This window comes from Aedes aegypti, chromosome 1 (assembly GCF_002204515.2).
Source record: "Aedes aegypti strain LVP_AGWG chromosome 1, AaegL5.0 Primary Assembly, whole genome shotgun sequence".
Classification (NCBI taxonomy): domain Eukaryota; kingdom Metazoa; phylum Arthropoda; class Insecta; order Diptera; family Culicidae; genus Aedes; species Aedes aegypti.
Genome location: NC_035107.1, coordinates 172942800 through 172969838, shown reverse-complemented (window position 1 = coordinate 172969838; position 27039 = coordinate 172942800). Strand labels below are relative to the sequence as shown.

The window sequence follows — 27039 nt, the reverse complement described above, 5'->3', positions numbered from 1 at the left end:
CACGTTCAGCAAGAATTCTTCGCTGAGGAATGGAAGGCGCTATCAAAAGGAGAAACAATTCCAAGGAAGTCACCATTACGATGGTTCAATCCGTACATCTCCGAGGATCAGGTTATCCGTGTTGGAGGCAGGCTACGCCATTCGGAGGAAACCGAGGAGACAAAACACCCGATGGTTCTGCCGGCCGGTCACCAACTCATTAAGTTGATTTTGCGACACTACCACGAGAAAATGCTGCATGCTGGGCCTCAGCTGTTATTAGCAACTGTTCGTCTACGATTCTGGCCGTTAGGAGGAAGAAGTGTAGCACGGAACATCGTCCACCGTTGCGTGAAATGTTTCCGGTGCAAACCGTCGTCGATGGAACAGTTTATGGGTGAACTACCGGCTGCTCGAGTAACCGTGTCTCGTCCCTTCTCGCAGACCGGTGTGGACTATTGCGGACCGTTCAACGTACGACCAGCACCGCGGCGTCCAGCAGTCAAGATGTACGTAGCGGTATTTATCTGCCTCTGCACCAAGGCGGTGCATCTGGAGCTTGTGTCCGACCTTACCACCGATCGTTTCATACAAGCTCTGCGTCGGTTTACATCCAGGCAAGGAAAGGCAAAGGATATGTACTCAGACAATGGTACCAACTTTGTTGGAGCCTGTAACAAATTGCACGAGTTGTATGAGTTGGTTAGAAGTCAGGAGCACCAAGAATTACTTGCCAAACACTGCTTGGAAGAGGGGACCCAATGGCACTTCAACCCACCAAGTGCTCCGCATTTTGGAGGCCTGTGGGAGGCAGCAGTGCGGTCCGCTAAAGGGCATCTGGTGAAGGTAGCAGGAGAAACGCCAATATCGCCGGAAGATTTCAACACGTTACTCGTCCAGGTAGAGGGTTGTCTAAATTCCAGACCGCTGACGCCCATGTCGGACGACCCCAACGACCTAGAACCTTTAACGCCGGCACATTTTTTGATCGGATCGAGCCTACAAGCCCATCCGGATCCAGATTTAGGAAACGTTCCGATGAATCGCTTGGATCGGTACCAACTGGTACAGAAAATCCTCCAAGACTTTTGGAAGAGATGGAGGCGTGAGTATTTGTGTCAGCTTCAGGGGAGGAATAAGCGCTGGAAGCCACCGATTGAAATCGAAGTCGGCAAACTTGTCGTCATCCGAGAGGATAATCTGGCGCCATTGAGATGGAAAATGGGCCGTATCACTGAGGTCCATCCGGGAGCCGACGGAGTAGTGCGGGTGGTTACAGTAAAAACTGCTTCTGGATTTTTGAAGCGAGCTGTAGAGAAACTTTGCCTTCTACCGTTCCCGCAGCCAACATCCAACCAACCAGACCAATGATTTGGAATTCCCTTCCTTCCCATTCCCGTCGAAGAGGATCCATTTTCTTTTCAGGAATTGCAACAATCCCTGGGTGGGTGAGGATGTTGTGGAGTAGGATACCTCAAACCTCCTGCAGCTACAACCCTGGATCTCAACAGTATTAACTGCAGCCTCAGTCTGCTACATATAATAGATTAACTGCAAACCAGACAGCAGACAAGTTGTATTGGATGGATAGGCTTACGGCGATAGATCTGGAATGTGTAAACAGTCATTCGTGGCTACCTATCGAGATGGATGGTCAAAGCGAGATGATGAGAGTTAGGGAGATAGTTGGAGAGCTTGACCATCAAAATCGCAGTGGTGAATATGCTGCATGAGATGTTTAGAGGGGTAAGAGAGGGTCTCATTCTCACTGCCCATGATTCGGCTTCCTGAGATCCCGATTACAGGTTTAGGCGTAAAATCTTAGTGGTATCTACACTAGTCAATATCGATCGTTGTTTCGGAACGCACACGCGCCGAGTATAGGTCTACGCACGGCCAACGGTATTTGGAATCTGTGTTTAGCTTTAAGAATTGATGTTAGAATTAAGCGAAAATAAATGTAGTGCGTGTAGTTTGTGGCTTTTGTAAATATAGTGTTTTTTGTAACCGCGAGTGATGTGTGTAATTCAATAATCACCAAGGAAGAATTGTGCCACAAATCCCACCCAGGAGAATGATTTATTACACCTTTGGAAAGGTAGATTCGCCCAAACCAACCCAACCCCATCTGGTCGAGTGCTGAGGAGCCGCCCCACCCAGTCGAAGGAGGTAATTCACCGGTTCCCCAACAATGTCTTTTACGTAAGATTAGAGTCTTAAATGTCAAGTGTCGTCAAGTCTTAACAAAATTAGGCTGTTTAGTAGTAGTTCTAGTTAATTTCATTTTTTGTTGTTAAAAGTATTTATTGGTCATTACGTTCATATATCCTTAAAGAAAAAAGTCGCTTTCCTTGTCTGTTCAACAATTTTTCGAAACTAGCAAGTGTACCCTAATAATCGATCTCAGCGTCTTACTTTCCATAGTCATTTTTATAGTGAATATTGAAGAGTAAAGTTACCTTAGGCTTCTATTACAGTCTCCTACAAGATTCACTTTTCGGTGGCAAATGCAATGCTTCACAACGCCTACTTTCTACTTGTAAATTTTGCGAAAATGAAGCTGGAATTAGATTATTTATACCGCTGTTACAAAAGAGGTATTTCTTATTATGGCAATGTAAAAACCATGTTAAAATAAGATTGTCGCCACTCATTTCTACTCAGTGAATCTACTAGTCATTTTTCTAAGAGTTCCTAAGTATTCCCTACGTCGTATATGATAACGATGTATCTAGCTAGCTAATAGTAAGAGTGGCTACGGATCATTCTGGTTAGCAAAAGGCAAACTGAACGTCATCAATAGTATTAATGTCCACTTCGAATAGATTAATTATTTGAAATGGGCATCAATTCTATCAATGACGCAGAATGTCTGTTGGATCACATCCGAGATATTATTGCGTCTATGCCATATGAATTATGACGCGGCTTTAAGCAAAAAATGCCAAAATGTGATACCACCACTACAGGTTACGCCTTTGGTTTCCATCATATAGACCAATCCAGTTGCCTGCGTAGTAGTGCAATGTTGACAAAATTTTCTTTGTTTGCTGTGAGAACTGTCACAACATTGCTTTTGTTTGCTGTGAGAATCCAAATATAAACAGAATTACTGCAAAACAACCACTTCTCTGTTGGCCTGCCGTTGACCGAAAGCTCAATGACGTCAAACAAACATCGATACGTTTTCATTCTGAGGAAATCGACTTGTGTAAGATTGATTGTGCGTTGGTGTTCGTGGCAGTTTGCTTGGGGACCTCTATGGGCTAATGGATTATGCCCTCCCATCGCGGCAAGGTCGCATAACCAAGGGGAGGGTAGTTAAACAAAAATACAATACTTATTGAATATTGACGTTGTGTCCACAATACGAGTATTTCCGTTGGTATGTTTGTACGCCGCTGTGTGTTTTTTTTACACCACACATATTTTTATTGAAATATACTTGATCCTTGAAATATATTATTTACTGTTTTGAAGTCTGGCTGCATTTGAAAAAGTCTGGCAAACGGAGCAGTTTGTCTTTTTGTCTTTTCCACGATCAAAAGTCTTGCAGTGCAAGATTAATCTGGCATAATGGCAACCCTTGTTAGCTGATATTACTAGAAAACCGGAGAATAAGACAATCCATGAGACAGCTGCGATCAGCTGTTTTTTTTTTTTGTTTACCATGTGCTTTTGACGTTTCGCGATTGGAGTGACTTTTCGATTACTAAGGAAAATGTAAAGCTCCGATAACACTCGCATGATTTGTTAACTCTTTCATTTCGGTTGCATTCACACTTTTAGCTGTCAGTCCTATCACGAAAAGTCCTCATGGATAGCCTTATTTCCTGCATTTCCCACAGCTACCTTGGAGGTAGGAGTATTTTGTGAGTGATGGATGAGGTATAGGCCCATTCACATGACGTCTCAAATCAGCTGATCGGGAAGAACTTTGACAGTTCTTCTATGAAAATGACAGGCCCGTGTTAGCACCGGTCCTCCACCGATGTAAATAAATGCATAGACGGATCTGTCACATGAAAAAGCCTATTCGACCGTATGGACCACTGTTGTATTTAGTCGATTCAATTCTAGCGATTGATAGAACTGATGATGTTTGCGCCATAATGACGCAGAGATAGAGAAAGACAGCTATTAGAAAGAGTCTTACAAATATGGGAAAGGGACGGGCCTGGGATTGAACCCACGACCTTCTGCTTGCAAAGCAGAAGCGATAACCATTAGATCACCAACCCCGTCTTGAAAGAAAAAGATGAACTGTGACAAAAGTGACTTTGTGAACCATTTTCTAAAACAAAAATGTAGAGGCCCACCAATAGATATAGAGACTGTTTGGAGACTTGCATTGAAATAGCGACCAACTTTCTAAAACAGACCAACAACCCTTCCTGGATTCTTCAGTACATACCTTAATCTTGTAGCATTTCCGTCTCAGCAACTGCAGTGCAGCTTCCCTGCACGTTCGATTTGCTTTCTTCTTCGGGCCTATGGATTTGCTCAGTAGATATCCGGCAGCAGTAATGTTAGCTTCCCACATTTTACGTTCCTGGGATAGTAATCGTACAACGAATAATCCGCAATTGAGCATCCCGAACTCCCTTCCACTATCGTCCAAGTTATCATCCATCAGAACGAAATTGTGGAACACATCTTCCAGGGAAGTGATTGGAATAACGGGTTTCAACAGCTGTAAAGCTAGCTGCCTTTGCTGTGCTATTTTATGCCCTACCGAAACTTGTCGTTGCCAATCTGCAATTGCATCAGATGCTGGAACCATAATCCTAGTAATCGATTGCCTGCGAGAGTTACGATATTCTTCAGCTATCGACATTCCTAGCAAATTGAGTCTTGCTGCAAGTTCCTCGCTATACACGGCGTTGAGTAACACGGCATTCGAAAAAGCTTGAGCTAATGCTACCAATTCATCCTCCGGAATGCTGCCTTTATGCTGTTTCATAAACTTCAGCCGCAGTTCCCAGTGCTCATCTGTTTCGAAGCTGTTCCTATAATTTTCGATGTTCCATTCGATAGCCACCGATTGGTCCGGAACCTTGGCTACAATCGCATCCCCTTCAGAAGTGGTGTGCATTTCTAGCTTCTCCGGTTCCGGGTGTTCGTTTTCCGTATTTGTAACCATTGGAACCGGCTCTGGGTTGCTGTCCTCCTGATCGTCCATTCCGTCAATGGGAACCTTTTCAAAAATCAACAAAACGTCACCTTCATCCGTCGATGCGTATTTGATATCGCTCATATTGAGTTCTCGCAGTGATTGGAATCGACTAATGTTGCTGAAAATATCGATCGCTTTTTTATAATTTCAACAAAAATAAAATCAATGGAATACGTACCTTTTAAAGCTATTCAGATATAAAAAGGGTTATCAGCTGCAGCTGTTTTATGAATAAAATATATGAAATACCTCGTGTTGCGAAACAGATACAGAGGCAGCGTTTATTTCGTGAGATTTTCACCTACACGCTAACTTTGAAGTACCCATTAATGGGTACTTCCGTACCCATTTCAATGAAAAGTGGTTTAACTCATTTAATGGGTATTGGCCACTTACTCATTAAAGGGTATTTGCCTCGAACTTCATAAAATGGGTATTATTTACCCCTAATTGATTTTACAAAAATGGGTAAAAAATACCCCCCCCTTGCCGGCACATACGGAAAACAAGGATTCTAAAGAAATTTTTTAAACATGTCCGACGACACAACATACACTCCAAAAATTTTTCATGTTCGAATCATTACAGTAAACATATAGCTTTTTTCCATAATGATTTTCATATAACTCTTATTTAGAATTCATACAGATAGAGTTCATTACGAAAATCATATAACATTCAAACAAAAAGTCTATGGGTATAAAAATCCAATCTAAGCTGGTGTCATATACAAAATCATATAACTTTCGTGTGAAACTAAAGTAAATTGTAATTGTTTTTTTGATAACAATGAATGAGTTATCAATTGGTATTTGCTATATTTGATTATCCAAAATAAAATTTCATAAATAATAAAATCGTTCAAGTAAATTTAAAATTGTTTATTTAGCATTTCTTCAATACAAAGGAGCGAAATTCATAAAATATATTTCCTTGATTTAAGAGAGACCTACTTCGCCATTCTTTAATCATTACATTATCCGGGTGTTCGCACATATTGAAGATATATTCATCTACGTCTGTTTCAACAATTCAGAGGGAATTTTGTTGCAGCATAGTTGGTGAACAATTTCTGAAATGATCAAAAATCTCCCTGAATTTAATGTCCAAAACTACTAACTAATAAAATAACTTACTTCGATAACGTCAGGCAGAACATCGAAGGTTCATACTTGCATGGAATTTGAAGCAAATCTCTTCAACGGCCAAGACAAAGGCTCATGAAGGGAGGTTCCATATTCTGAAATATATTAAGAAAATAGCAGTATAATCGAAAATAACTGATTTCTACAGCTTACCTTTGATAAGATCTTTGAAAAATTTCCAACAATTCGTCTAGAAACCGAAATTAACAAGCAGTTTGTGCAGTGGACACCCAAAAAAAAAAAAAAAATACCCATCCATTGACAGAAACCGCTTTTACTCTTTAAAGAGTAAACCGTGTTTACTCATTAAATGTGGAGAGGCACTTCTAGCGGAAATGGGTGAATTTTTACCCATTAAAGGGTAAACGCAAACGACCGTGTAGGGAGCAAATTGCTACACGCTCGTTCAAATCTACTCAAAAGAGAGTAACTTTGACTCACTTTTGAAGTTTCAAGTTAGCTGTCAAAAGTGAGTAACTTTATTTTATCAAAGTGAGTAACTTTTTACTCAACCATGAAAGAAAACGACCTTACTCACTTTTGAGTAAACACAAACATATTTGACTCACTTTGTAAACGTCAAAGACTTGTGAAAATTTCGCGCGCTCGAACTGACAAATCCTCCGTTGTGGTGAAATTTATTCCGTCGCCGTGATGTCGGACTGTTTTCAAAAACAGTCGAGATTAAAGCCGAGCCGGCAGAGCGCTTCGGAAGTACAACCAGCGAACTCCAGATTAGTGCTGCGAAGTCAATAATCCTGATATCAAGTGAAGCGAGGTCGGATTGAAAATGACCAAGGTTTTGATCAAATAACCGCAAAAAAATATAAACTGTAAGTTTTACCGTCGTTCTTTTTATTGGACTAATTATCAATTCTTTACAGTCTAACCGGGAAGGCTACTGGATCGGTCAAACTACATCCTCCATGACTTTCATCAATGCCCCAGATATTTATAACATCCGGGGATCCATTCCAGAGCAGCGAAAATTTCAACACAAATATCACATTTTTTTTTACTTGTTATGTATTATTATTATGTATTATGTATGAGATAATGAATAAATGTTATACTTCTGATTTTATAAATAACATAATACATTTATTTCCAAAATTATTATTTCCTGAAGTGAGTGACATCTACTCACTTTCGCAAATTTCAGATTAAACGAAGTGAGTAAGTGTTATTCCCATATTGACATTTGACTATGTTACTCTAAAGTGAGTAACGATGGTGTTACTCACTTTTGAGCAGTTCCACTTTGTTCCGAAGTGAGTCGAAATCTACTCACTTTTGAGTAGATCTGAACGAGCGTGTACAGTACAGTGACAGTTCGTAAAAGCACGTGGCTTCAACTTCTCGCTTACCACCCAGTCCACCACCCACTGAACAAAAATATCAAAACAATCACTTTAAAAATGATTCACATAATTGTGATACTTTCACGCCAATTTATTTTACATGAGTAACGATCATTGAAGGGTATCATGCTAGCATGAATCTGTGAGTAAATTAAATGCCAACTTGTGGTGAAAATTACAATAGATTTAATTAACTTTTACATGAGAAATTAAATCCAAAAGGGAACATCACCCACCCAGCGCAAAAAAAAGGTGCATAGTTTTTAGCGTTGAGCACGCCGGCTGTTGGAGCGGTTGTAAGGTATTTTTTTTTTTTTTTTTTTTTTTTTTTTTTTTTTTTTTTTTTTTTTTTTTTTTTTTTTTTTTTTTTTTTTAATTTTTTTTCATTAGTATCATTCCAAACATTACATTCATTTCTTATACCTAGGTGTTCTGTGTTATTTGACAACACTATCATCACAGACAAACAGACGTCACACTCTCATCATTGTCCATCAACCACCTTTTTAACGGTCGATTCAAAAATATGGTAGGTGGCCAATCCGCCACCCGCAGCGCTCGCATCGGTTTTGTTCGCCTTTGACGTTTACACACTGCCGCCATCTGTTGGCCCGTCGGCCAAATACAATAATTTTAGCATTGGGCGCACATGTCCTCGTGACTATGATTTTGATCGAGATTTGTTCTAAGTGTTACGTCTGTTTGTCTGTGCTATCATCCTAATTTGGTAAAACAAATTTAAGATTTAATTAACATTTTGTTAACAACATATTACATTTCATTTGCCGTAGCAGTTCAGTTTTTTTACAGGTGAGTTGATTTCACCTGCTTATAAGAGAAAAAAAAAACGTTTTTAATATACTTAACCTAACTTAACCTAAACATATAACGCATTAATCGTGGCAATAGAAGATTGTAACGATTTTTGCCTGAAATTATTAATGATTGTATTTGACATTTGTTCCAATGTTTCAACATTGGATATTCTATGTAACTCATTGGTACTATACCAGGGAGGAAGCCTCAGAATCATTTTCAAAATTTTATTTTGAATTCTCTGCAGAGCTTTCTTCCTGGTTTTACAACAGCTAGTCCATATTGGTACAGCATACAACATGGCAGGCCTGAAAATTTGTTTGAATATCAACAGCTTGTTCTTAAGACAAAGTTTTGATTTTCTATTAATAAGGGGATAGAGACATTTTACATATTTATTACATTTGACTTGAATGCCCTCAATGTGATTTTTGAAAGTTAAATTCTTATCTAGCATGAGCCCTAGATACTTAACTTCATCTGAACAATTTATTGGAACCCCTCTCATCGTGACAACATGTCTACTTGAAGGTTTCAAATAAAGAGCTTTTGGTTTATGTGGGAATATTATTAGTTGAGTTTTGGAAGCATTAGGAGAAATCTTCCATTTTTGCAAGTATGAAGAAAAAATATCCAAACTTTTTTGCAATCGACTACAGATGACACGCAGGCTTCGTCCTTTGGCGGAGAGGCTTGTGTCATCCGCAAACAAAGATTTTTGACATCCCTGAGGTAACTCAGGTAAGTCAGATGTGAAAATATTGTATAATATTGGTCCCAAAATGCTGCCTTGAGGAACACCAGCTCTTACAGGAAGTCTTTCAGATCTGGAGTTCTGATAATTAACCTGAAGTGTACGATTTGACAGATAACTTTGAATTATTCTAACAATGTATGTTGGAAAATTAAAGTTTTTCAATTTTACAATCAAACCTTCATGCCAAACACTGTCGAATGCTTTTTCTATGTCTAGAAGAGCAAGACCAGTAGAATAGCCTTCAGATTTGTTGGAACGGATCAAATTTGTTACACGTAAAAGTTGATGAGTGGTCGAATGTCCATGACGGAATCCGAACTGTTCATTGGCAAAAATTGAATTTTCGTTGATGTGGGCCATCATTCTGTTCAAAATAACCTTTTCAAAAAGTTTACTGATGGAGGAAAGCAAACTGATTGGACGATAGCTAGAAGCTTCTGCAGGATTTTCGTCTGGTTTTAAAATTGGAACAACCTTAGCATTTTTCCATTTGTCAGGAAAATATGCTAATTGAAAACATTTGTTAAATATATTAACTAAAAATGATAAGCTACTTTCTGGAAGTTTCTTGATGAGGATGTAGAAAATTCCATCATCGCCAGGAGCTTTCATGTTTTTGAATTTTTTAATAATAGTTCTCACTTCTTCCAAATCAGTCTCCCAGGCATTTTCGAAAACGTTCTCTTGATTGAGAATATTTTCGAACTCCTGAGAAACTTCATTTTCAATTGGACTAGTAAGTCTTAAATTAAAATTGTGCGCACTTTCAAACTGCATAGCAAGTTTTTGAGCTTTTTCGAAATTAGTTAGTAATAATTTGTTTTCCTCTTTCAATGCCGGTATTGGCTTCTGAGGTTTTTTCAAGATTTTCGATAATTTCCAAAAGGGCTTAGAGCCAGGGTCCAATTGAGAAATTTTATTTTCAAAATTTTTGTTTCTTAATTGAGCAAAACGTTTCTTGATTTCTTTCTGCAAATCCTGCCATATAATTTTCATAGCAGGATCGCGAGTGCGTTGAAATTGCCTTCTCCTCACGTTTTTAAGACGGATCAAGAGTTTAAGATCATCGTCTATAATCACGGATTTAAATTTTACTTCACATTTTGGAATTGCAATGCTCCGGGCTTCAACAATGGAATTTGTTAAAGTTTCAAGAGCATTGTCAATATCAAGTTTAGTTTCTAAAGAAATGTTAACATCAAGATTGGAGTCAACATACGTTTTATATATATTCCAGTCGGCTCGTAAATAATTGAAAGTGGAGCCGATAGGATTGAGAATCGCTTCTTGGGATATTTGAAATGTAACAGGGACATGATCAGAATCAAAATCAGCATGAGTAATCAGTTGGCTACAAAGATGACTAGAGTCGGTTAAGACCAAATCAATCGTAGATGGATTTCTAGAAGAGGAAAAACATGTGGGGCTATCAGGGTATTGAATTGAGAAATATCCTGAAGAGCACTCATCAAATAAAATTCTGCCGTTGGAATTACTTTGAGAATTATTCCATGACCGATGTTTGGCATTAAAGTCACCAATGACAAAAAATTTTGACTTATTGCGAGTCAATTTACGCAAGTCAGTTTGGAGCAAATTAACTTGCTGCCCAGAGCATTGAAAAGGCAAATAGGCAGCTATGAAAGTATATTTACCAAACTGTGTTTCAACAGAAATACCTAAAGTTTCAAAAACTTTAGTTTCAAATGATGAAAACAGTTGATGTTTTATACGCCTATGAATGATGATTGCAACTCCCCCACATGCCCCATCAAGTCGATCATTACGATAAACAAAAAAGTTAGGATCTCTTTTGAGTTTAGATCCAGGTTTTAAATACGTTTCGGTAATAACTGCTATATGCACGTTATTAACCGTAAGAAAATTAAACAGCTCGTCCTCTTTACCATTCAGAGAACGAGCATTCCAATTTAAAATATTTAAATTATTATTTGGATCCATTAGAAAAACGTAATCCAATAACAATTTGATTTGTAAATTTTACACCTACTTGGACTGCTTCAGTCATAGTGGTGGCTTTGAACATTGCATCAATCATTAGATTCAATTGTTCAGTTAGAAAATTAAAATCAGAGGCAGACATGTCATGTGATTTCCCATTGGAATTTCCGGTAGACGAAGAAGCGGAGTTACCTGTGGCGGTAGGGTTTTTTCCATTTGATTTGAAACAAGTAGAATGGGTACCCATGGATCGAACAGGGGAGGAGTTCGAATTTCCTGCTACGATATCGGCAAAGGATTTTCCGTGGGTAGATACATTCGAAATAGAAAGATTCGAACTGCTACCCGACGGATTAAAATGAGTTTGTGACTGAGCATGATTATGATCTTCCTGATGGGTATGATTCATGATCAAGCGATCGTTAACTGAAAAATGAGCATTGTTCGATACTCTACCAGGCAAATTCCGGAAACGACCGTTATCGTAACGGATATTATCTTTCATCTGCCTGGCACGAGCCTCAATGACCTTTTTGCGTGAAGGACAATTCCAAAAATTGGACTTATGGTTAGCCCCACAATTACAACATATGAATTTGGTGGTATCTTCCTTCACTGGACAGACGTCTTTGGCGTGAGAAGAACCTCCGCAAATCATGCATTTAGCATCCATGCGACAATTTTTTGTACCATGACCCCACTTTTGGCACCGACGGCACTGAGTGGGGTTCTGGTAATTTCCTCCAGGTTTCTGGAAATGTTCCCATGTCACACGGACATCAAACATAAGTTTTGCTTTTTCTAAAGCTTTAATATTATTTAGTTCTTTTTTGTTAAAGTGAACTAAATAAAATTCTTGAGAAAGCCCTTTCCGAACAATGCCAGATTGGGTTCTCTTTTTCATAATGATTACTTGGACTGGGGAAAATCCAAGTAAATCATTTATTCCATTTTTGATCTCTTCAGGTGATTTATAGTCACTTGAGAGACCTTTCAAGACGACTTTGAACAAACGTTCAGTTTTGTCGTCATAAGTAAAAAATTTGTGCTTCTTCTCTTCAAGATGTTTGAGAAGAAGCTCACGATCTTTAAGAGTTTCCGGCAAAACGCGACAGTCTCCTTTCTTTGCGATTTGGAAGGAAACCTTGATTCCCCTAATGGAGTTCAAGATCTCCTGCCTAAATCCCCCAAATTCGGAACAACTGACCACGATAGGCGGCACTCTTTGCTTCCTCACTTGAATCAAAGAGCCTGGGCTAGAGGCTGCTTCGATTTGGTGTTCGGAAAATTTGTCTAGAGCATCGAACTGATTGCTCATTTCGATACAATTATTCATTTCACCCTTGGAAGAAAGTTTGCATTCCGGGGAAGCGTCCTTTCTTCCATTCTTGCCACGTGTAGTGACAGTTTTAAAACCCACTTTTTTGGAAGGAAGTAGTGAATTCAGAGAATCACCCTTCCTTTTGTTTGTTGTTGATACCATGTTTAATTAATAAACGAAAGAAGACGTGACCTTCGAAAGGTTTTTTCCCAAGACGGTGTCCAAGAAGGATTACCACCGCTAGCTTTCGCCAACGGGTCCAACGAAAAATCGAAGGCACGGGTCCAAACAAGGATCGTAAAGGGATCAATAGTAGAAAAAGTAGTACTGAAAAGTACTGTTTTAGTAGCACTGAAAAGTACCGTTTTTAATTTTAGCACTGAAAAGTACTGTTTTGTAGCACTGAAAAGTACTGTTTTATTGCTTTAGGTAGTTTTAAGAAAACTTCCAAGAGCAGAGAGAATTCGTGTACGCACAGCACGAAGGTACGATGCGCACTGCGGTTGTGAGTCATGTCAACGAAATGAGATCGGGGTGGTGGCGGGACGAATACGCCACTAACGCCATCTGTTAGCTGATTGCCACTTGGCGATTTGTGGCGGCCATGTTTTTACACAAGTGGCTGAGTCTAACTTGAACGTCTGTCTGCGATATAAGAGTCTAATGAAAATAATTTTATTAGATTATTACTTTTAAATAAAGTGCTAATTGGAGTATTAATAACATTGGTCCATCTGAATCCGTGGCGCTTGCTCCGTATCTTCCTGTTCCAGATCCCGCTTCTTCGAGGGTCCTGTTATAAGGAATAGTCAATTTAGTCTTCGATGTAAATAGTTTCTTCAAGAAATAGCTACTTACCATGATGCTTTCAGTTAATTAATGAAATATAATTCGTGGTAATAATTTCAATCTTTCTGCTCAAAATAACGACAAGGGGCTTTTTCACCCATTATTGCTGATTGAAGTCATTCCTCAAGAAGAGTAAAATGTACCCTTTTTAATGTCAGAAAATAATACCCTTTTTTTGACAACTCAGTACAAGCAATAAAAATGGGTACAAGAAACCCATTTAATGGGTACTTCAAAGTTAGCGTGTATCTGACAGTTTGCTCCACACGGAGAAAAAAAATAACAAAAAATCTGGACAAACATTTCAAAAAGGCCCATCGACATTGGTAAACAAAGGCTTTGCAAGACGCTGTTGAGCCCCATTCAACTCGATCACGCTAACCCATACCACTAAACGCAAAAAAAATTGTGCGGCAAAAACTACCATTTTAGGGGGTTAACTTAAGCGCTCGTACCGGCAATTTTCAGCAGACCAGGGACCAGAATTCGCCGGAATTCGCCTACAAAAATGCGCTCGATTTTACCATGTCTGTAGTCGAAATCCAGGGGGTGGGAAACTCGGCTCAATAATGGTTTTCACGCCCAATGGTATGGGTACCCTAGTGTAGATGTAGTTGTGAACCTTAGAAAAAAACAATATGCACTCAGTCTCGAAAAACACGCAGAAAACGGGTTTAAATTTTTCAAATTGGGTAATATTTCCATATGCATTTTGGTGAGTCTGGAAAGCGTGTGCAAGTTTCTTTGAGGAAAACAAAAACAAACTGTGTATGACGAGCGTATGCTAGTCTACGTGTGTTCAAATGTCAAGCTCTATTCATTTTGTGCCCGGTGTGCCGAAATGTGCCGAAGTGTGCTGACGTTTTGACTTTCTGGTTGTAAATTTTTTGCTGTGTCTGGCAACCGTATAATTTGTTTTGGTTTTTCGGGATCCTTGCAAACGTTTTGCTTATGAAAATATTTTCGACTCGATTTTCGAAGTGTTTCGCGTTGTGAGGAATCTTTTGGGCCATAGATAACAAGTTCGTGAGAAGACTGGAATTATTCCAATCCGCATTGAAATGACCATCGTGTCTAGCATCTATGATATGCTGAAAACAACGGTCATGCTGAAGAGGTAAGTTAAATTGTTTGTTTGGTTTAAGGATAGACAATAATCAAATGAAGCTGTTTTCACTCGGTTTTCAGATCAGCATTCATCGTCCCTGGAACCATCAATCTGTACAATCGAGAAGCTCATCGACCCAGCGGGTGGGAAACTCGGCTCAGTGTGCCCGGCATACTTTCCGCACATTTTCGGCACACCTGTAAACGCCCTTCAAAAACTTGTGAAATCAACGATTATCGACTCTGGCATCCCTGCTTGGCATGTCAGATTATCAGCTGCTCATGTTTTCATCTGGTTTTAAGAAAAAAAAAATGAACAAAACCAGAAACAAAACCGATTTTCAGATTTGCTGTCGAAATGCATTCAATATGGCTATATTTAGCGTATGTGTGCGCTGTCCAGGCGTTATCGGAAGTATAACTAAATTATTATAAATACCAAAAGAATTGTATAAAAATCAACATCTTATTTCAAAATTTTCAATTTATTCAATAACCAAGACAAGTTCTTCGGTAGTGGCTTCTTCGGTCCACTTCCGCCATTGATATTCCGGAACACAATACGGTGTGCAGGTAAAAAAAACCGCATCCTGAAATTCCGGTCGATGAGCTTCTCGATTGTACAGATTGATGGTTCCAGAGACGATGAATGCTGATCTGAAAACCGAATGAAAACAGCTTCATTTGATTATTGTCTATCCTTAAACCAAACAAACAATTTAACTTACCTCTTCAGCATGACCGTTGTTTTCAGCATATCATAGATGCTAGACACGATGGTCATTTCAATGCTGATTGGAATAATTCCAGTCATCTCACGAACTTGTTATCTATGGCCCAAAAGATTCCTCACAACGTGAAACACTTCGAAAATCGAGTCGAAAATATTTTCATAAGGGGCTGTCCATTAATTACGTAAGGGTTTATGGGGGAAGGGGGGGTCTGAGATTTCTTACGCGCCATACAATTTATTTTTGATTTTCATACAAAAAATCTTACCATGGGGGGAGGGGGGTTGAAAAACCCCAAAATTTGTCTTACGTAATTAATGGACCGCCTCTAAGCAAAACGTTTGCAAGGATCCCGAAAAACCAAAACAAATTATACGGTTGCCAGACACAGCGAAAAATTTACAACCAGAAAGTCAAAACGTCAGCTCTTTTCGGCACATTTCGGCACACCGGGCACAAAATGAATTGAGCCGAGTTTCCCACCCCCTGTATTGAGCCCAAGATTGAGCATCATGATGTCATTGTATCCATCTGATTCAGATGCATGGTCGATCAAGCATATAAATATGCTTCCCGACAGCAACAAGAGCAACGTACATGCGCGACTTGCTCACACATATTTGTAGAGCGATCAATCACCGAAGAGAGGAGAAGCTGTATGTATTTGTTAGGCGTGGGCTCCTTTCTCGAGTTCCTACAACAAGATGGACGGCGTCGTCATCGTCATCATTCCCCACCGCAATTTCTTGTTTCAACCGACGGCTGGTGCTGATTGCAACACAGCCGTCACCACCACCACGTCATGCAGTGGGAAACTCACACATGATCATGTAGGCGAAACCGTCATAAAAACGGGAGGAAAATTGAGGGAGAATCAGTGAGAGAGCAAAATGTCCTACATACAGCTCAACTTTTCCCCTCCTTCTGTTGTTACATAGGACACATAGACGGAGGGGAAGAAGTGACGTCGTGGGATTGAATGAATCAAAACAAAGCACAGCTGGTGTCTCCGATTAGCACACCGCAACAAAATGTCGATATTTTCAGAGTCGCTCTGCCTCGCAATATTGAATACGCTCAAATAACAAAAAGAGAACGAGGTACACAAAACTGTATTTTGGTCTTTTTGCCAAATCATGTTTAGGCTTACGCTGGATTGGATCAGCATTCGCTCAGCTGCCAGTTCTCTTTTCATGTTATCAGCGTATTGAGTACATGTAGGAAAATGATATTCAGCATCATGATCTTATTCTATCAATCTGATTCAGATCCATGGTCGATGAAGCATATACATATGCTTCACGGCAGCAACACGAGCAACATGCATGCGCGACTTACGCACATATATTTGCAGAGCAATCATTCACCGAAGAGCGGAGAAGCTGTATGTATTTGTTTGGCATTGGTTTCCTACAACACAATCGACGGCGCCGTCATCGTCATCCATACCATCCTACCCATAAAAACATATGTTTTGTCCCTCCCAAAATAATCAAAACAAGAACACTGAACGCCATGTTGAATTGATGTTGGGTTGGTAAATATTGGCATCCAGTGTTCTTATTTTGATTATTTTGGGTGGGACAAAACATATGTTTTTATTGGTAGGAAACATCAATGATACCTCGCTGATGCATAAAACATTAAACAAAATGATGAACTAATGAAAAGCGTCGATGATGAACTAATGAAATACGACGATTCAATGCGTTATGTTTAATTGCCGGAATCTAGCACTAGCAGCGTATGAGCTGTATACTCGAAAATCAGGAGCAAGGTGTAGGATTTTTCATGGATTAAAACCATTAAAACAGGAACACAGTTTTCGCGACCATTTTGTTTTTTATTCACCCAGCATAACTCCGAGGCACAGACAAACAGACGTAACACTTAGAACAAATCTTAATCAAAATCATAGTCACGAAGACATGTACGCCCAATGCTATAATCGGTGTGTTTGGCCGACGGGCCAACAGGTGGCGGTAGTGTGTAAACGTCAAACACGAACAAAAACGATACGAGCGCTGCGGGTGGCGGATCGGCCACCTACCATATTTTGAATCGACCGTTAAAAAGGTGGTCGATGGACAACGATGAGAGTGTGACGTCTGTTTGTCTGTGTCCGAGGTATAACACAACCTTTCATTACAACGTCCTTCTTCAAACTGAATTTTGTTCATCACCGATCACCGTTCACACATTCTCTCGGAAGCTTTCCAATCACTGCCTTTCAACTGGCTTTTTCTCTCGTTCTCTCCCATTAAGACGGTTTGACGAAAGCTCGTTCTCGCCAATTCGCAAAACGTTCTGCCTTCGTGGTCCGTTTTCCGTTCGCATTTGGTTATGTGTGCGTTTCTGAATGAATTGTGTGACACTGACATAAATCGTACCACTGAATCTGTTAAACTACTCTATGGATTTATACATTATATTTTATTCATCGACGATACTAAACATAGTTTATGAAATTCATTCTTCCTACACAAGGTTAGGGCAAACCGACCAGCAAGTGGGTACCAAAACGCGAAGTACCAAAACGATGTGAGGAAGAGCCGAAATGTATGCAGGATTACAGCCATGTCGGTCCCCTGCTCACACACGAACAAGTGTGGGCGAAACCAGCATTGAAACGGGGGGAATATTGAGAGAGAAACAGCGAGAAAGCAAAAAGTCCCAAATACAGCTCAACGTTTTCCCTCCTTCTGTTGTTACATAGGACACATAGACGGAGGGGAAAAAGTGACGGCGTGGTCACAGACAAACAGACGTAACTGCTAGAACAATTATCAATTCAAAACATAGTCTCGCGAACATTAACGCCCAATGCTAAAACCACTGTGTTTGGCCAACCGCGAACTAGGTGGCGGTAGTGCGCAAACGTCAAACTCGAACGAAAGTGATGCGAGCGCCACGAATTGCTCGTCGGCCAACTACCAAGTATTAGCATTGAGCGCTATTCTGCTGTACGATGAAAATAATTCGAGTATTACGTCTGTTTGTCTGTGGCGTGGCATTGAATGAATCAAATTGTTGTTGTTCGTGAGAGACTTTAACCCGAAGGTCATTCGTCCCTTCTTCAAATGAATCAAAACAAAGCACAGCTGGTGCCTGCGATTATCACACCGCAACAAAATGAGCAGTTCAACTTGAATGTTGAAGCAGTTCAACGCACGTGGATACAAAATGAAATAAAACATGCTTGTTGTGTGCTCAAATCAAAATATCCGATGTTACTATAACTGAAAAAATGACCGAAATGAATGTCCAATGTAACAATTGTTGAAACAGAACGACCTATGTGATTTATCCTATGTACATATTTGTGGTCATAACGTCCTATCTGATGTTTTTTATAGATTTCAGTGTAATTTCCAAATAAATTGACAAAATTTCATTTCATACGTTCATACGTTACACTGCTTCCCTCTACAAGCAACACAGTGGGGAAAAATTGTTTCATTTTGATACAGTTTCAAAATATATTTTCACAACCTTCAAGCTCGATTTACTCGAAATGTGTGAATTGTTAGATAGGCCGTTTTGAAAAGATACGCGAGAATTACTCTTGAGTTTGATGCAGTTGGTGCAGTTCTTAATTTTACCATGGATTCAGTAGTTTCTACAATAAAATTCATTTCAGTGTACACGCTAAGATCTGTCTACCCAAATATGGGTAAATTTGGGTCCTAAAATTTTTAATGAAATCTTGTTTTTATTTAATAACACAAAAAAGCATGTTACTGTAACTACTTTAGCAATTTTTCCCGCTCAAATAATGGCTATATCGTGTTTAAACTTTAATCTAAAAATTTGGTCCATAAATGAACCTTGACACTTTTGATCATGTTTGACGTTCGCTTAGTCGACAAAAACACCACAGGGGTTTTAGTTCGACCACTGGGGTTGTTCCTATCTGACATTTCGTAAGGGACACGGAAAACAAAATACACCCAAAATTTGAGTTTAAGCCAAAGGATGTGACAAAATCTAAAAAAAATGTTTTTTGGGCTTAAACCAATAGAAAACATTAGAAAATTGAGTAAACATGTGTTTTTGACCTAAACTTAAGCGTTTGGCACTAAAATTGGGACAGAGCTTTAGGACCCTATTGCCGAAAAGTGCACACACTCATTTTATGGGTAAGCTAGGCAATACCCATAAATGGATAAACTTACAAAACCCATTTATGGGTATTTGATTACGAAAGGAAATTTAGAAAAAGTACTCATATTTGAGTATTTTAATTCTCTTTTTGTAAAATTCAATATTCATACCAGTGAATTCTAATCATGAGAAACAAAAGTAATAATTTTCTTGTAAGTTTAAGCACAATAATGTACACATATATTCCAATCTTCAAGAACGGCTTATGCCTATTAGATCCACACAAGTCGTTGTGCTGCTAATCATACGCCTTCTGGTGGCAAAACACTGTTCGAGATGAGTGACGGATGGTGCATCTTCCCTGAGAACATCCCTGTTTGTTTTCAGTACGCTACTGGTTGGAATTTTCCTGATCGGTTGAACGCTGAAGAGATTAAGATGAATGCCGACGATTGGATCATACTGGACGATGACATTTTTGGAGTCAGCACATATTCCAATAAAAACTGAAACAGAAAATGATCTTCGTATGATTTTGATTAAACAGTATAGTTTAAAGTAATATGTACTTACCTAGAAAACGTCCGTTTTGTTATAGTTAGAGCAACTTTAACGGTGCGCGACTAAACTAAATTACAATGCGCAGCATCATTACGCTGATCCGTACCGGGCGCTGCTAACCGGGGTAGCAAAAAGACAGCGCTGCTTTCGGGAAGCATCGGGTGAGCAAATTTAGTTGCGCAATAGTAGCGCTGCTATGCGATTTTAATTTAAGCATACAGTGGTAGTTCTGATATTCTGGTGGGCATTTTGAAAATTTGATGCGCATAAAGTGGGAATTATGAAATTTTGGGAATTCGGGTAAAATTTCAAGAATACTAGGAATCTTATGTGACTATTGGAAATCCGGGAGAAATTTTTGAAATATTCGATTCCTCGAAAGAATTTATCTTTCAGGATTTCACCTCGAATCTTTTGGGATTCCAACCGGAAACCTTGAGATTCCAACCGGATTCCCCCAAGGATTCCGGTTGGAATCCCAAGGATTCCGGTTGGAATCCCAAGGATTCCGGTTGGAATCCCAAGGATTCCGGTTGGAATCCCAAGGATTCCGGTTGGAATACCAAGGATTCCGGTTGGAATACCAAGGATTCCGGTTGGAATCCCAAGGATTCCGGTTGGAATCCCAAGGATCCCAACCTGAAATAATCACCATTATTTTCACAACCCAATATGTTGACCCAAAAGGCAACGACCGGTACGGAAACGAGTTACTAAATATAGTAGCGACCGATGTGAGAGTGAGTGACCAAACTAAAATGACAGCTCTGTGAGTGATCATTTTACTCACCCGAATAGTCGCCCCCGTTAAAGATGCTCTTAGTAAAAATAGTTCTTAAACAATTAAATAATTCCTCCTCCTCCGCGTCGTCGTGTCGTGTTGATTTATGTTGATGTTTAATTTTTCATCCAAATATGGGTAAAACAGCTACCCATATTTGGGTAAAGCTGTGGAGAGAAACAATGCACACCTTACCACATCAATATACTTTGGTTGCCACACTCGTCCGAACCCTGTGTGTGCTGCCGATCCCTCGCGCAGTGCAATCGACCGAAGCTGATCGAACAGCGTCATTCAAACCGCCATCGTAGTGCGACCGACACGTGCGTTTCCTTAATCTTTATATTTCTTTGGTTAAATAAAAGTTCACGTTAAAGTAATCGCGAGTGCCTTAATTTACTTTTTCTCCCGAATCCATTCGCTGACTTTTCCGCTGCGTAGCCGTGACTATCCGTCAGGTGATGTGCCCAGCCGGATCGGAGTGAAAAAGTGTTGGAAAACATTTGGCGTCGAACAGCCATTTTGTTTGGTGTTCCGCCTCGTGGGCCCCTCCGAGAGTGAGGAAGAGGTGAAGAATAAGAAGAGTATATTCGCGACCGGCTCGGTGTACGATCGTTGAGTGCGAAAGTAAACAAACTCGATCGGGTCGAAAAGTGAACTGTTTCGTCGGTGAAAATGGATCCGCGGTTCGTGATTGCCAAATTGAATGGCACAAACTGGCAGACGTGGAAAGTCCGCCTTGAGAATCTGTTATCCCGTGAAGATGTGTGGCACACGATTGCCTAAGACATTCCGGAAGAGAAAAGTGAAAAGTGGAAAACGGCCGACCGCCGTGCCAAAGCTACGCTTATGTTGATGCTGGAAGACAACCAGCTGCCACTGGTGAAGAAGTGTGTGCATGCGCGTGACGCATACGAAGCATTGAAAGTGTACCACCAGAAAACGACGCGATCTGTTCGTGTATCCCTCTTAAAGAAACTGTGCGTGATAAATATGTCCGAACGTGGTGATCTCGAGCAGCATCTGCTCGAAGTAGATGAACTTTTCGAACGGCTCGATTCCTCCGGTACCGAACTCGACAAAGATACAAAAATGTGTATGCTTTTGCGAAGCCTTCCTCCGTCTTTCGACAATCTTGTTACGGCTCTTGACAGTCGTTCTGATGATGACATTTCGATGGATGTCGTCAAATCCAGGCTGATGGATGAGTACCATCGGCGGCTGGAGAGGGAAGGTGGGGGTGTCACGAAAAGTGAGAAAGCGATGCGTTCCGCGGAATACGGACAAAGTGAGAAGAAAGTTTGCCACTTCTGTAAGAAGCCTGGCCATATTCGACGCAACTGCCGAAAGTTTTTGTCGTCGAAGAAAGAAAGTGAAAGTGCGCCGAAATCCAGAAAAGAAGAAAGTGCTAAGGCGAAGGCTGCTCACAGTGATAACAAAGGAGTTGCTTTTACGGTTGGAAGTGAGTCGGCTTGCTGGATTATCGACAGCGGAGCCAGCGCCCATATGACGAACGACCGTTCGTTCTTCACGGTGCTGAAGGAGTTCGCCGGTGGCTGGATAACTCTGGCAGACGGCAAGAAGACACAGATCAAAGGTGAAGGTAGCGGTGTTCTGTATGGTGTTGACGGTGAAGGGGATGCCATGAAGATTGATATTAGTGAAGTGAAGTTTGTCCCTGGTCTGTCGACCAATCTGATTTCGGTTTCTAAGCTGACGCAGAAGAAATTCGAAGTTTGTTTCGACGAATATGAGTGTCGGATTGTCGATCCGAAAGGTGTCGTTGTGGCGACTGGATGTCGTTGCGGCGGCCTATACCGTCTGAGGCTTGCTGAGACTTCGCTCAAGGTAACTACCAGTCAACACGGAGAGAATTGCCAACACCAATGGCATCGACGTTTGGGCCACCGTGATTGGGCGGCTGCCGAACGTCTAGTGAAGGAGAACCTTGCGACAGGTATGAAGGTAAGCGATTGTGGTATGCGTGTTGTATGTGAGTGTTGTTTGGAGGGGAAATTGTCGCGACCCCCCTTTCCTGCTGTTACCGAACGTAAATCGACTGGAATTTTAGACATCGTGCACACCGATCTGTGTGGTCCGATGAAGACCGCCACCCCAAGCGGTAACCGATATGTTATGAACATCATCGATGATTATAGTCGGTTTACGGTAACGTACCTCCTCAAGAACAAGTGGGAAGCCGCTGAATCCATCAAGGAGTATGTGCGATGGGTGCAAACTTTGTTCGGCAAGAAGCCGAAAGTTATTCGGTCAGATGGAGGAGGAGAATTTGACAACAAAGAGCTGCGAAATTTCTATCGTGCGGAAGGCATCAAACCACAATTTACCACCCCCTACACGCCACAACAGAATGGAGTGGCCGAGCGTAAAAATAGATCGCTCACGGAGATGGCTACCTGTATGCTCCTCGACGCTGGACTCGAGAAGCGATTCTGGGGTGAAGCGACGCTTACCGCAACCTACCTTCAAAACCGATTACCGTCAAGATCTGTTCCGAAGACACCATACGAGCTGTGGTGGGGTCGTAAGCCGCAACTTGGCCACCTGAAAGTGTTTGGAAGCGAGGCTTATGTACACATTCCAAAGGTCAAACGAGGAAAAATGGATGGGAAGGCGCGCAAGCTAACTTTCGTAGGCTATTCTATGGAACATAAGGGTTACCGTTTCGTGGACCCTGCGACGGATCAAGTAACAGTGAGTCGAGATGCCCGGTTTATCGAACTCGGCAACGGATCGAATTCTATGGATTATCCTGCTTCGGCTCCGGATGAAACTGTTCCTGAGAAGAATGAAGAAGACGAGATTAAGCTGCTGCCTCTTGTGGAGAAGAAAGAAGAAAGTGAAGTCGATGAAGATTCTGGAAGCGACGATTTCGTGGATGCGTCTAATCGTGAAGTGGTTCCTGAGCCAAGCCGTCGATCGGATCGGCTGAATCGTGGAGCAATCCCCAAGCGTTACGATGATTTTGTTCTGGATTATTCAGTTGGAATAGCGGCATGTGCAATGGAAGAACCATCAAATTTCCGGGAAGCAATGCAGAAGCCGGAATGGAAGAGCGCAATGGAGGACGAGCTTGCTTCGCATCAACGCCTAAGGACCTGGGAGCTAGTTCCACCACCCAAGGGATGTAAAGCTGTGGGATCAAGGTGGGTGTTCAAGGTCAAGCGTAACGAGCGGAATGAAGTTGTCAAGTTGAAAGCCCGAATCGTTGCTCAGGGGTACAGCCAGCAACAAGGAGTCGACTACGATCAGGTGTTCGCACCGGTAACACGCCAAGCTACTTTAAGAACGTTTCTCGCGGTGGCTTCAAAGCACAACATGGTAGTACGACACCTTGACGTGAAGACCGCGTATTTATACGGATCTTTGGATGAGGAGGTTATGATGCGACAGCCCCCTGGATTTGCAGTACCTGGCAAGGAGGAGTATGTCTGTAGACTCAAGCGCAGTATCTACGGATTGCGGCAGTCAGCGCGCTGCTGGCACCGGAGACTCAACGAAGTGTTAGCGAAACTGGAGTTCAAGCCCTCAGCAGCCGATCCATGCTTGTACATCCGAAGCGTGGGTGAAGGGAAAGTCTTTCTACTTGTTTATGTTGATGACATGCTGATTGGGTCAACGAATGAGCGAGAAGTGCAACAACTATTCGATTCTCTGAAGGAGGAGTTCGAGCTCACGTCACTCGGTGAAGTTCGACACTTCCTTGGAATGGAGATACAGCGAGAAGGTGGAGTGTATAGCATTCGACTACAGAAGTACATCGAGAAGCTTATCGCAAACTTCGGGATGGAGCAGGCCAAGAAGGCGAAGTCACCCATGGATCCTGGGTTCCTGAAGCTGGTTGAACCTGGAGAAGCGCTTGAGGATGCAACGAAATACCGAAGCCTTGTAGGTGGATTAATTTATCTTGCTGTGAATGCTCGACCGGACATAGCGGCATCTACAGCGATCCTTGGCCGTAAGTTCAGCGCTCCAAGCGAAGCTGACTGGACAGCGGCGAAACGCATATTGCGATATTTGAAGGCAACGGCAGATTACAGTCTACGACTAGGAGGAGAACCGAATCAAGCGCTGATTGGATATTCAGATTCTGATTGGGCCGGAGACGTTGGAAGTCGAAAGTCGACATCTGGCGCAGTGTTCATGTTTGGTGGAGGAGTAGTATCATGGTCCAGTCGACGTCAATCATCAGTCACGCTCTCGTCAATGGAGGCGGAGTACGTGGCGCTCAGCGAAGCCTGCCAGGAGGTCGTATGGTTGAGGCAGCTGCTACGTGATTTTGGTGAAGAACAGAAGATCGCTACAGTGATTAACGAGGACAACCAAGGTTGCCTCGCATTTGTGAAGACGGAGCGTTCCAGCCGGCGCTCAAAACATATAGACACTAGGGAGAATTTCGTGAAAAACTTGTGTGAAAAGCAAGAGATCAGACTGGTTTATTGCTCTACTGATCAAATGATTGCGGACGTCATAACAAAGCCCCTAGGGCCGAAGAAACATCAAATGTTTTGTGAACTATTGGGACTCAGAAGTGCAAGTGAACCGGTAGTCCATTGAGGAGGAGTGTGGAGAGAAACAATGCACACCTTACCACATCAATATACTTTGGTTGCCACACTCGTCCGAACCCTGTGTGTGCTGCCGATCCCTCGCGCAGTGCAATCGACCGAAGCTGATCGAACAGCGTCATTCAAACCGCCATCGTAGTGCGACCGACCGTAGTGCGTTTCCTTAATCTTTATATTTCTTTGGTTAAATAAAAGTTCACGTTAAAGTAATCGCGAGTGCCTTAATTTACTTTTTCTCCCGAATCCATTCGCTGACTTTTCCGCTGCGTAGCCGTGACTATCCGTCAAAAGCAACTTTACCAATAATATGAGTGAACATTACCAATTTTTATTGGTAAATTCTACCTATATTATATTGTTTGTATCAACAACCTATAAACACAGACAAACAGACGTCACACTCTCATCACTGTCCATCGACCACCTTTTTAACGGTCGATTCAAAAATATGGTAGGTGGCCAATCCGCCACCCGCAGCGCTCGCATCGTTTTTGTTCGTGTTTGACGTTTACACACTACCGCCATCTGTTGGCCTGTTGGCCAAACACACAATTTTTAGCATTGGGCGCAGTCTTGGGAACTGTGACCACAATTCACCACAGTTCATCGATTCTGCCATTCAACCAAAACACAAAGCAGCAGCAGCATCAATACCATCAGGCGTTGCGCTGCCAACGGTTCACACACTGCTTGACTGTTTTTGTCTCTCCACTATGACTGTTTTCGGGCAGCCATTCCAAGGTGAATGATTGAAAAAATTGTTAAATCATTCAATCGCTAATATTTCGCTAGTGTTTTCAACTAATTGAAATCTTTTAGCTCTAACAGAAAGAGCACAATCATTCCGTTGCGATACATATAAACAAGTTCAATTTCATGCTGCCTTTATCGAGCAAAAATGCAAAACCCCGAAAACCGCAAAAATCGTGTCACCACTGTGCTCGAGTCATTTCGCATTCGGGGTTGAAAAACGTTAGGAAGAAGAAGATTACAGTTTTGAAGAGCCGTGACATTTTTTGGTTTTAAACGGTCATGGTTTGCTTTGGATTTTGATGGTCGTGTAGAAAGATGTAAATGTAGAGGCGGTAAATGTTTGCTCCAGTACTTTTCTCATCACTGATTGGGCGTACATGTCCTCGTGACTATGATTTTGATAGAGATTTGTTCTAAGTGTTACGTCTGTTTGTCTGTGCTATAAATGAGTGAATCAACTACCTATTTATGGGTAATCTGATCTTAGCGTGTATGAGCCTATGCATGCTACAAAACGTTTGACTTTTACTGTGCGCCCTGTTTCCAAGTTGCCCGTGAGAGAGAACGAGACAGCACCAACACACGGCGCACAGTAAAAGTCAAACGAACAAAAGAATTTATAGCACGTACAGAGGCTCATACAAACATTACCGCAAAAAAAAATGTGCGGTAAAAACTACCATTCTAGGGGGTTAACTTAAGCGCTCGCACCGGCAATTTTCAGCTGACCAGAAATGCGCTTGATTTTACCATGTCTGTTGTCGAAATCAGACTGTTGTAAATTATTTCTGTCAAATGTACCAGTAATGTGGTGGGATGTACCGTAAACATAGTAAATTGGTCTGAAATTCCATGGTAGTTTCAAGAATTGGCGTAGTCAGCTAAAATAGTAATTTTTACGACAGAATTTTTTCCCGTGTAGGTACTTAGCAGTGGGCTGTCATTTTCATAGAGATACTCAAAAAGATGTTATGCAAAAGAGATGATGGATGTGTGTTAGTGAAAAGCGATACGTAAGTGACGTCATTGATAAGCTTGGTTTCTTAT

The 27039-nt window shown here is 41.2% G+C and overlaps 1 protein-coding gene and 2 long non-coding RNA genes across 4 annotated transcripts in view; all 3 read right to left on the bottom strand.

Moving 5' to 3' along the window:
• The window catches only part of LOC5570601, a 71731-nt gene extending 66247 nt beyond the window's left edge, over nucleotides 1-5484 (bottom strand). For both annotated transcript variants that reach the window (XM_021853617.1, XM_021853622.1), the window contains exons 1-2: nucleotides 5334-5484; nucleotides 4394-5273 (exon numbers count right to left, since the gene is read on the bottom strand). In XM_021853617.1, coding sequence (XP_021709309.1) covers nucleotides 4394-5236 — 843 coding nt within the window. In that variant the 5' untranslated portion in view covers nucleotides 5237-5273; nucleotides 5334-5484. The remainder of the gene's footprint in view (nucleotides 1-4393; nucleotides 5274-5333) is intronic.
• A 7686-nt stretch (nucleotides 5485-13170) lies between these two features.
• LOC110674554 lies at nucleotides 13171-13608 on the bottom strand. The gene is made up of 2 exons (XR_002498980.1): nucleotides 13376-13608; nucleotides 13171-13310 (listed from the first exon to the last, which is right to left on the bottom strand). It is a non-coding gene; the product is annotated as an uncharacterized LOC110674554 (long non-coding RNA).
• Nucleotides 13609-14923: 1315 nt separating this feature from the next.
• LOC110674553 lies at nucleotides 14924-15353 on the bottom strand. The gene is made up of 2 exons (XR_002498979.1): nucleotides 15202-15353; nucleotides 14924-15130 (listed from the first exon to the last, which is right to left on the bottom strand). It is a non-coding gene; the product is annotated as an uncharacterized LOC110674553 (long non-coding RNA).
• Nucleotides 15354-27039: the final 11686 nt, after the last annotated feature.